General features: G+C 35.2%; 1 protein-coding gene across 1 annotated transcript in view; it reads left to right on the top strand.

Moving 5' to 3' along the window:
• The window catches only part of Ppfia2 (PTPRF interacting protein alpha 2), a 457,537-nt gene that overhangs the window by 328,843 nt on the left and 116,250 nt on the right, over positions 1-12,444 (top strand). Inside the window, exon 6 of the mRNA XM_052165724.1 lies at positions 3,399-3,515. Within this exon, the coding sequence (XP_052021684.1) occupies positions 3,399-3,515 (117 nt within the window). The remainder of the gene's footprint in view (positions 1-3,398; positions 3,516-12,444) is intronic.

Here is a 12,444-nt window from a genome sequence, read left to right as displayed (position 1 = left end):
AAGTATAAAGTATCTCAATCAACAAACATTCCTTAGGCAATATTCTCATTCCTCAAGGCACATTAGTGGGAGAATAGCCTCCAAAGTTAAATTGGTAGGAGAGAATATCTTGCTTTCTGTATTGCAAAAAGAAGACTCATCTTGTTAACTCCAATATTTAAATCCCTTGAGAAAAGGTCACTCCCATAGCCCCCTATAGAAATTTGTTATTTCCAGAAACAGAACAGAATTAAATTATAAAATTATACACCACTTACTGAAATTATTTAAATTCTTTGTCTTATTTGAAAGTCTTAATTTATTTAAAATTAGGATTTTCATGGTAGTGGCTGAAAATGTTGATTTACATGGAACAAAGTAATGTGTTTTTTTCTTTTGAAAAACTTGAAATTAATAACATTTGAAAGTAGTGTCACCCTGCTTACCAACACAATCTTCAGTCCACAATTTTTTCTACTTACTAGTTGTGTGGCTATAAAGATGGAACAGAAACTGATGGAAGAGCAACCAACTTGCGACCAATCCTGTGGGCAATAGCTGTTATGGTTGCAGATAGGAGTCTAACACAACTGTCCTCTGAGAGGCTTCACACAGCAGCTGACTGAAAAAGACACACAGGCTCCCAGCCAAACATTAGAAGAGGCTCAGGCAATCCAGTTAAAGAGTTGGGGAAAAGATTGAGGATCCCAGAGAGGATAGGAAGGGAATTGGGGATCCCAGGGACTGAAACTCCATCCATAGACCATACAGCGGTTGGGCCTAGGACCCCTCCTGTCCCGACATATGTAGCCAAAGTATAGCTTGGTCTTTATGCGGTTCCCCTAAAAACTGAAGCCTGGGCTGTCTCAGACTCTGAGGCCTGTCCGGGGATCCCGTTCCTCTAACTGGACTGCTTTGCCTGACCTCAGTAGGAAAGGATGTACCTAGTCCTGAAATGATTGGATGTGTCAGGGTGGGGTGGTACCAGAAGGGGCATATGACTGCCCCATTCTCAGAGGAGAAGAAGATAGGGGAAGTAGGGAGAGGTTTTCTGAGAGGGGGATTTGGAGAAAGATGGAGTCTATGATTAGGATTTAATTAATTAATTAATTAATTAATTAAAAAGAGTAGTGTCATATTCATGTGTATGGTAATTTTTAAAATAAAAAAATGTTTTCAACAAAAATTAATTTATTCATTCAGTTACTTGTTTTTTTATGTTATCATATAGTTTTATTTCTTTTAAGCCTGAAGTTATATTTGAAATTCATATGACTTACTAAATAAATGGAAATTAGCCCAAATACTGGAAATTAAAAGTGGAGTTTGATTTTAGAGTTTTATTTATTTTTATATGTGTGTGAGTGTTTGAACTACATATGTGCAGCCCATGCTTGCCATTTATCTACAGAAGTCAAAAAGGGGTCAAATATCTTAGGTTGTAGTGAAGAGCCCAATGTGAGTTCTTGGACTTGAGTCTGTATCTTCTGCAAGAGTCTCAAATACTACTGATTCCTGAGCCATCTTTACAGCCCAAGCTATTCTTTTAAATCTGTTGCCACTAGTGTAAGATCCCTGCTCCAGTGGAAGGTCCCATGCCCTTCCTTACAGCAGCAGCTCAAATAAACTTAGAGAGCTAACAAAGCTAAAAGGGAAGAAGAGAAAAAAAGAGAGAAACAAAAGAAAAGATAAGTCAAGGCAAAACAGGATGAATCAGAGAGCAGGCCATTTGGGGAGAAATTAGAAAGTGTCAGAGAGTATATCTGATCACATTTCATAATATACATAGAATTCTAAAGAGTAAGCAAAACAATATTTAAAAGAACTTGTGAAAAGTTTGAATGTGTGAAAACAAATTGAGAACACAATGTAATCTTCATTTGGAAAGACAGAGTAACACAATATGAAATAAATTATTCAAACTTAATTTAGACCCAAGGAAATGGCTCTGTGGGTAAAGTCCCTGATTTACACGCATGAGAACTTGTACTGGGATTCCCAACACCCACACATAATCCAAAGTTTTATAGCCTGAGCTTGGAACTAAAGTGCTGAGTTGTGGCTGGGGATTGGATAGACAGAAATCTATGGACTCCGTGAGCTCATAGGCTAGCCAGTGGAGTCAGACATATATGTTCCAGGCTCAATGAGAAACTATTTCTATGAATAATGTGGGGAAAAGCAAGTAATGCACCCAATGTCAACCTCTGGCATCAATATGCCCAAGCTCAGATATGAATATTTGTACTTACAAACATGTATATGTACAAATGCAGCACAAATACAGACATGTACTATATATACAGACATGTACATGTATATACATTCTTTCAAAATGATTTCGACCATTTTATGAATGAGTTAAGAAAGATTTTTTTAAAAAAATCAGTAATTTGAGGATAATTTTCCTATAAAACATTTTGTTATGTAGTGATATATTCCATAAAACAGTATTACATACATTTACATGTTAAAGGCCATAGAGAAGATCATGTGAAATCATATATACAAGATGGAGATCCTAGTCCTTGAAGCACTGGCATCAAACACCCAGATTCTGTCTGGCCTTTTCTTTAGTGATTCTTGTTTTGTGTGATCCTTTGGTCAATTGACTTATAATATTACATACTGTTGTAGGATTCAGTATTTACCACATTCAAAAATAGCACAGGAATAAATTTCTTCTGGATCTAGTCATAACATATAAATTGATAATATAAAAAAAGGTTCCATGAAGTTATAATATTACTATCATGTACATTTTTATTTTACATAATAGTTATATTTGAAAAGGTTAAAATAATATTTTATCCCTTATTACTTGGGTCACATTTGGAGCTGTTTGAGAATCTATTTCTTTGATAGAATATCATGCCATAAAATTGAGCTGAAAAAGCACAAGAGTTTATTGCTGATTTATTTTTCAAATAAGTAAATTTGGAAGAGAAATGACCACAGAAATGACCACTGAGTCAGACTTAAATATAGTATGGATCATTTATAAAGTCATGTAAGTCCTGCTCATGGATTTGCTACAAGCAATCTCCATAGGTTAAATAAATGGAACTATTATTATTTTTCATTCTATGTTTTTATGTATATTTCTTATACACTTTGAAAGAACACACAACAAGCAATTTTATAACAACACAACTTAAAAGCTAATTTTGCAATTAGTGCCTCTATTTATAAATGGAAAATATATTCTTTAGAAAAAATTTGCAGTGACTTTAAATTTCTAAGAGGAGTGTTTTGATTTTGCCAAAGTGTTATTCAAAATGCTGACCTAAATCATATAACAGCATTTTTGAAATAATAATGTAGGCAAATTTAATATCTGTATTCCAATCATTTATCCACCTTCATTAGCCACATTAATGTAAATTATCTTTTAAAGAAAGTATTCTTTTATTTTGCAGATTGTTGCCTTGCGTGAGCAAAATGTTCATATTCAAAGGAAAATGGTATCGAGTGAGGGGTCCACAGAGTCTGAACATATTGAAGGGATGGAACCAGGCCAGAAAGTTCATGAGAAGGTATGATACACATAATTCAAATGCAAGTGCTTACTTCCTAATTCATTTGATAAGATAAAATCATGTAATGAAAGAATTGTAATATGTGTTGAGTGTTTTAATTAGACATTTTTATTTATTACTTTCAGTTTGTTTATTTTAAATGTTAGTGCATTTGATTTGTAGTAGTTGCATATACAAATATATAACATTTTATTAATTGCTGTTAATTTGAGTATATGTACAATTTAATTTTTACATTAAAGATACATAAAATACAAAATTTAAACTACATATTTTAAAGTAGTTTAAAGTAGTACAGTAGTTAAAGTACATAAAGTATTTTTGTATAGCACTATTTTAAAGGTACTATTTTTCAGTTTATAAGTGTTACTGCATATAGCACATTAATAAAAATGCTCTTGGTGATCTTTTGGATTTAGCACTTAATTTATTTTTCTTTTCCAAATAATCTTAGTCATACTTCTGATAACAAAATATTGTGAAATCAAATACATTGAACTTTATCCAATTTCATTCATTCATCCATCCAATCATTCACTCACCTTTAGAAAGAAGCCATTTTTCTTTGCAGTGTTGTTTAGATGCAGGTAAAAGATACCTGTTTGGCCACTATCAAAAGATGGTTCCTGTGTTTCTAGCATAAGACATAGAATATAAATTATAAGTGGGACTTAAATTAAATGAAATTTGCTTAAATATTTGCATAAACTGGGCTTAAAACTCAAGAGAATCTGCTTATTTGCCTGTAACCCATTCTATTTTTGAACATTAAGCTCCTTAGGACCACATGAATCAGGTAGCTAAACTGGTGTAATTGCAAGTGCCAAGAGCTTCTAAAACCCAGAGATTAAGAAAGTAGTGACAGAATGACAGAAAATAGCATTAAATTCCTGCTGAATTGTAAAGCAAGTATTTCTTCACTGATACTGTTGATGCAAATGGATGGGAATTTCATTCTTCCTTCAAGTGTCAAGGAAACAGAGCTACTCAGATGAGTTTCCAGAGGCACCCCTCAGGTCTGATAGTCGACCATTGGGCAGGTCTTTATTTAAAAACCACCATTTTAGAAATATTACATGTGTTTCATTGGCAAAATCTTAAGATAAATGCTAATAATGAATAATGTATGACAATTTCATAAACTATATATGAAATTGAAATAACAAATCATTTACCTTTCCTTCAGTTAAGTCAGTCAGTATACCACCATCCACTTTAAAACAAAGCACTTGCATTCAGAAGAATGTTAAGGAAAGGAACATAAAATTTGCCATTGTTGATTTGTTTACATGATGTTATCTAAAATAGGGGTTTCTTCAAAAAAGTATAGATCACATAGATTTGGCTATGAAAATTGAATGTATATAATACTCTTTTCTTAGATATATATAATAGCAAAAAGATATAAAAAACATTTGTGCTACCAGACTCCAAATAGAAGAAATACATGGAATCTGTTTTTCAGGAATAAATAACTCAAATGTTTGTCTATTTTTAACATACATGTATACATATACATGTGTATCTGCATGCCTCTACTGTTATCAGCAATAAAATGATGCTCCAATTAATTACAGATAACATAAGTGATGATATATGCCAGCTAGAGTATGTAATAAGCCCATCAGCTACTAGTGTGTAACTAAGCTGTATTTCTCATGTGTCAACATTGTCTCTTGATATATTATTCATAATTGATAATATTTTCTCATTATTAGGCAGCACACAGCTCCATGTTTTCTACTTAAACTATGGGTAGGTTTTATTGAATTAATTCACAAGTTGCATCATCCGAAATAGGAAGAACAATTCTGTACAATTGGATTTTGTCACTAACTCTAAATGTAATATCTTTAATATAAATATAACAATAATTAATCTGGTGGCTGTATTTCTTTACCATATGTTACTCCCTGATAACCATGCACACAAATAAGAGTTATTTAAAGCTGCACCTCAATGGCTGAGCAGTTAAATGATTTACCTTAACTTTTTATGCTAATCTGGTTGCCTCCCAGCCCCATCCCATGATACTTGTATATTATTATTGATCTAGCTCTTTGGGCTTCAAGCGTGTTTCCATGATCTGTCTTCATGGCTTCTATTTCTCCATCCTCCTCACTAGCTGATCTGAATATCTCTCTCTCTCTCTCTCTCTCTCTCTCTCTCTCTCTCTCTCTCTCTCTCTCTCTCTCTCTCTCTCTCTCTCTCTCTCTCTCTCTCTCTCTCTCTCTCTCTCTCTCTCTTTCTGTCTCTCCCTCCCTTCCTGTCTCATTCCCTTCCTCCTTCCCACCCTTTCTCTGACTGGTGGATGTCATAGCCTATTCTCTATTCTGCACAGTCATTGGGTGATCAGAATTTATTGGTGAAGCAAAGAATCAATAGTAAGAAATATTTACACAAACTTGAGACAGGAGATAAGTGTAAACATTACAGTGCCCTGTCCAGATTGAAATGAGATATAAGGGCAGAAAACGAGCACATGGATAATCCAAGCATAAACTTTACACTCAGTACACAAATCCATTCTGAATACAGCTATCTGATCTCATAGCTACAGGTATACATAGGGAAGAAACTGAGAAACTAGCGACTTGAAAACTTTTGTACTTCTCTTTATTCTTTTGGCAGGAATATAAATAAAGCTTTTTAAACATTGTGATTATATATTCATTTTTTAATTTTTTGACAATTAAGGAAATATTTCCATGTGTTTGGGATTCATAGTGTATAATCATGGCTTATAACACCACTTTAATATCCTTCAGTATAAACCTTGTGCTAGACAACTTTATGTTAACTTGAAAAAAGATAAAATCATCTAAAACAAGAGAGCTCCCAAAAGGCTGTAGGCAAAGCTATAAGGCATTTTCTTAATTAGTGATTGTGTCAAAGGGCCAATTCATTGTGGGTGGTCCCATTCCTTGACTGGTGGTCCTGTGTTCTGTAAGAAGGAAGGATGACAGACAGTATATATTATATGGAGATTTTATATATATATATATATATATACATATATATATATATATATATATAGAGAGAGAGAGAGAGAGAGAGTCTAATTTGGAGGTTGCCATTAAATCCTTCCACTCTAAGCTTAGGGAATTGTGAAGAAGATGAGGTAGAAAGATGGTAACCGTCAGAAGGGATGTAGGACAGCACAGGAACAAGAATCACTAAATCAACTAAGCAAGTCTCATTTGAGTTTACCAAGAGTGAAGCAGGTCTACGTGTATCTGCATCTGGTCTTCTGTGTATATATGATAGCTATTACAGGGCAGGAACAGAAAAATGAACAACAAAAAAAGCTGAGAAAGCCATTATGAGCAAGCCAGTAAGCGCTAATGTCCCTCATGGCCTCTGCATCAGCTCCTGCATGCAAGACACAGCCCTGCTTGAGTTACTGTCCTGACTTCCTCTAGTGATGGACTATTATATGGATATGTAAACCAAAGAAACCCCTTTATATGCAACTCATTTTGATCATGTTGTTTGACCACAACAATATGAACCTTAACTAAGAGAGAAACTGGTACCAGGATAGTGGGCTATTGCTGTGACAGATGCAACCAAGCGTTTTGGGAAGGATTATGGAAGGGCTTGGAAACTTGGAAGAGAAAAGCCATTGAGTGTTCCAAGCTTGATGAACTATTCTGTGGAAACTCAGAAGATAGGAATGTGGAGAGCAACACAGATGATGCAGGCCTGGTTTGTAACATGTCAGAGGGCAGCAAAGGCTCCACAGGGCCTTTGTGTGAAGAATCTGTGGTATCTAGTCAGAAGGAGATCAAAACAGCTGTGATCATCAGGGACCAGAAACAGTAAAATAAAACTTTTGTACTTTGCTATGACAATGTATGCTGGTGATTTGAAGCTGAGAAATTAGCAGTGATTAAACGGAGACCAGCATGATTGAGATGAAATCTTCTAGGAAATTTCTCCGAGTTAGTACACAAAAGCTATGTTTCCGGGATGGCCAAGCCTGTGTCTTGTTTTGGCAGCCAAGCTTGGTCATGTGTAAGAGTCTAACCAGTGTTACTGGCTTTGGAGACATGAAAGGGTCAGCTGAGGCTTGGCACTCACTGTAGGGCATTGGTGAACTTGAAGCAAGAGCAGTGATGGAAGCCAGAACTGAAGGCATCACAGAGAAAGTTGAAGCTTTGTAATGTGAAGAGCAGCCAGGTGAAGATACTGTTGAAAGAGCAGCAGAGTTGCAGTAGAAGACCTCAGCATTTTAGAGACCAGCACCAAGGAGCAACTACCAAGAATGGGGGAAATCATGGGGTGACACTGACTCCAGACTAAAAAAAAAAAAGCTATCTATGCTGTTGAGGGCAGAGTCGGAGAGGGGAATCCAAGCCCCTTGGAAGAGCCTAGAAAGTTGTGATTGAATCCCTGGTATAGGACATCGAGTAAAGACTGGTTTTACTTGTAACTAATTGTGACTGTGTTTTCATTCTTCATTTTTTAAATAATTTATTCTGAATTTTATAGGAGCCCACAGACTTTAGACTTTAAAAGGGACTATGAATTCTGTTTAAAGAGATTAAATTTTTAAAGTGTCAGGAATTTTTAAGACTGCGGACCATTTTAAGTTTGTAAAATGTTTTATCCTGATGTTTATATCAATGCCTGACCTTGGAGATGAACAATAAAGGAAAGGTCTTAGCTTTAAAGTGATATTTGTGTGTCAGCTTGAAAATAGGCCAATTCTGTTAGAAAGTAGATCCTCCATAATGAAAGTATCTCCATAGTCAGGCTATAGTAAAGCCTGTAGGGTATTTTCTTGATTAGTGATTGATGGAGGTGGGCCCAGCCCATTGTTGGTAGTCCAACCCTGGGATAGTAGTCCTGGGTTCTACAGGAAAGCAGGCTGAGGAACACAGTAAACTGGACTCCTCCCTGGCCTCTGCAATATTTCCTGTCTGCAGAATTCATGTCATAACTTCCTTCAGGGATGAGCAGTGATTTAGAAGCATAAGCCAGCTAAATCCTTTACTTACCAAATGTTTTGGTCACGGTGTTTAATTGTAGTGAAGATAATCCTAATGAAGACAAACCTAAAATCTATGATTTATACATTATTTTAAATTTTAATTTTAATAAGAAAACTGTGATTCATTGTATATTAAACCTCTGGTTTTTCACAATTGAATAACTGCTGCATTTAGAGGAAAGTTCCTTACCTGATAAGTGTTAATCAAACACAAAATGAAAAATATAAAGTCAGGCTTGATCATTTAAGTATATACAGTAGTTACACACAAAAACATTGTATTTTATCCATTTCTAGTCTTATTTTTATAGCATAACTATTTGTGATGTAGCAATACCATCGACCAATAAATTATGATAAGGTTATAATTTAATCGTTGCTTTTTAAGTCCATCTAAGCATAGGAAAAGAGAATTTAGTCTGGGGAATGTGTGATAAGTACCAACTATTTTTCAGGGAATAAAATCACTTAAATTGCATAATAAGGGTAGATTACTAGCCATAGGTGGATGTTTTTTAATGGCATTATGAGAATTCAGTTGACCAACTAGTTAACAAAATCGCCTCATTGAAATTAACATCAAAAATGGACTTTATTACTCATGAGTGTTCTATTTGCAGAATAAAAGGGAAAAAAAGAAGCGAGGACATAAGTTTAGATAAAACTATTTGAAAGATTTCTTTTTGATATTAGATTTAGTGTTGCCCAAAGTATATTTTCAAGTAATAACATTCCAGAACGCTACAGATTAATTTGCTTAAACCAAGCTCAACCGAATTTATCTTGTTACTGTTTCTAGAGTGATGGAGTATTTCTTAAAATTTCTACCATAATAACCATGCTGCTCTTGGAGACAATCACATTGACAATTTCCATTTTGCCTGCTTCATTTTCTTGTCTCCAATTTCTTAGGGAACTGAGAGATGCAGATCAGTAGAGTGGTAGTAGGAAAAATTCAGAACACATGTCCCTGTGATAAATTTGGTAAAAACTTGCATTGAGGAATATTCATGCTAGAGTCATATTGAAAACTTGATAAAATGTGAAATCAAATGATATTAGGAGTTAAGTAAATATTGTATTGGAGTTTTAAAAAAAAGATAAGGCATTAAACATACAAAAAAAACCTTAGAAATTGGAGTAAACACTTGGTATACAAATGTCTAAGAATGTATGACACATCTTTGTCATATTCTACGGATGGAAGAATATCAAAATAACTGGATACTAGTGTGCAATAAAGCTAGTAGCAATGGCTAATGAGAACAGTTTGGGTAACAAAATTCTTAATTTTTTTTATACAGACAGATTTTAATATTTGAATCAAGTTTCATTCATTGAAAAACATGACCTAGTTTAGTGAAGATAAAAATATGTATCATGTAATGAATAAAAATCTAAACTCAAATTATTTTTGTCTTAAACTCATTTTTAATAGCTGAAAAATACAATGGCATTGTGAAAATTTACATTTTCTTTATTTTTCTGTTGAGGGATATCTAGGTTGTTTCCATCTTCTGGCTATTATGAATAGAACAGCAATAAACATGGTTAAGTAAATATCCCTGTGGTAGGATGAAACAGCCTTCATGAATATACTCAAGAGTGCTATAGCTGGGTCTTAACCTCAGTTCCATACTTTCTCCAGGACATGCCTTATTGATTTCCATAGTGGAAAATTATAAATTTGTACTTTCACCAACAATGGATAATTGTTTCCCTTGGTCCACATCCGAGCCAATATGTATGTTATCCTATACTTGTGTTCATGATCTTTGCCATTCTGACAGATGTAAGAGGAAATCTCAAAGTAGTTTTGGTTTCTATATTCCTGATGGCTAAGGATGTTGAAGATTTTCTTAAGTGTTTCTCAGCCATTTGAGTTTCTTATATTGAGAATTTTCTGTTGAGAATTTTCTGTTTAAATATAACCCCATTTTTTCTTTTTTTATTCAATATATTTTTTATTTACATTTCAAATGATTTCCCCTTTTCTGGTCCCCCACTTACCAAAAGACACATAAGCCCCCTTCCCTCCCTCTGTTCTCCTACCCATCCCCTCCCACTTCCCTGTTCTGGTTTTGTCTTATACTGCTACACTGAGTCTTTCCAGAACTAGGGGCCACTCCTCCGTTCTTCTTGTACCTCATTTGATGTATGGATTTTGTTTTGGGTATTCCAGTTTTCCAGGCTAATATCCACTTATTAATGAGTGCATACCATGATTGATCTTTTGAGACTAGGTTACCTCACTTAGTATGATGTTCTCCAGCTCCATCCATTTGCCTAAGAATTTCATGAATTCATTGTTTCTAATGGCTGAATAGTACTCCATTGTGTAGATATACCACATTTTTTGCATCCATTCTTCCGTTGAGGGATACCTGCGTTCTTTCCAGCTTCTGGCTATTATAAATAGGGCTGCTATGAACATAGTGGAACATATATCCTTATTACATGCTGGGGAATCCTCTGGGTATATGCCCAGGAGTGGTATAGCAGGATCTTTCAGAAGTGACAAGCCCAGTTTTCTGAGGAACCGCCAGACTGATTTCCAGAGTGGTTGTACTAATTTGCAATCCCACCAGCAGTGTAGAAGTGTTCTTCTTTCTCCACATCCTCGCCAACACCTGCTGTCTCCTGAGTTTTTAATCTTAGCCATTCTGACTGGTGTAAGGTGAAATCTCAGGGTTGTTTTGATTTGCATTTCCCTGATGACTAGTGAAGTTGAGCATTTTTTAAGATGTTTCTCCGCCATCTGAAGTTGTTCAGGCAAGAATTCTTTGTTTAACTCTGTACCCCATTTTTAATAGGGTTATTTGGTTTTCTGTGGTCTAACTTTTTGAGTTCTTTGTATACATTGAATATTAGCCTTCTATCTGATGCAGGGTTGGTGAAGATCTTTTCCCAATTTGTTGGTTGCCGATTTGTCCTTTTGATGGTGTCCTTTGCTTTACAGAAACTTTGTAATTTTATGAGGTCCCATTTGTCAATTCTTGATCTTAGAGCATAAGCTATTGGTGTTCTGTTCAGGAATTTTCCCCCTGTACCGATGTCCTCAAGGGTCTTCCCCAGTTTCTTTTCTATTAGCTTCAGAGTGTCCGGCTTTATGTGGAGTCCTTGATCCATTTGGAGTTGAGCTTAGTACAAGGAGACAAAGATGGATCAATTCGCATTCTTCTAAGTACCTTGGGGTGACTCTTACCAAACATGTGAAAGATCTATATGACAAGAAAGATCTGTATTCAAGACTCTGATGAAGGAAATAGAGGAAGACCTCAAAAAATGGAAAAACCTCCCATGCTCATGGATCGGCAGGATTAATATAGTTAAAATGGCCATTTTGCCAAAAGCAATATACAGATTCAATGCAATACCCATCAAAATCCCAACTCAATTCTCCATAGAGTTAGAAAGAGCAATTTTCAAATTCATCTGGAATAACAAAAAAAACAGGATAGATAAAACTATTCTCAACAACAAAAGCAATTCTGGGGGAATCAGTATCCCTGACCTCAAGCTATATTACCGAGCAATAGTGTTTAGAACTGCATGGTACAGTGACAGGCAGGCAGATCAATGGAACAGGGTTGAAGATCCAGAAATGAACCCACACACCTATGGCCACTTGATCCTCGACAAAGGGGCTGAAAACATCCAATGGAAAAAAAGATAGCCTTTTCAACAAATGGTGCTGGTCTAACCCCATTTTTGATGGAATAAAATTTCTGTAAGGCAAAGGACACTGTCAAAAGGATAAAATGGCAACCAACAAATTGGGAAAAGATCTTTACCAAGCCTATATCTGACAGAGGGCTAATATCCAAGATATACAAAGAACTCAAGAAGGTAGATGCCAAAGAGCCAAATAAGCCTATTAAAAATGGGGTACAGAGCTAAACAAAGAATTTTCACCTGGGGAATATCAGA

The sequence above is a fragment of the Apodemus sylvaticus genome, chromosome 20 (assembly GCF_947179515.1).
Source record: "Apodemus sylvaticus chromosome 20, mApoSyl1.1, whole genome shotgun sequence".
NCBI lineage: Eukaryota > Metazoa > Chordata > Mammalia > Rodentia > Muridae > Apodemus > Apodemus sylvaticus.
The sequence above is the reverse complement of the archived record's forward strand: the minus strand, read 5'-3'. Positions and strand labels throughout refer to the sequence as shown.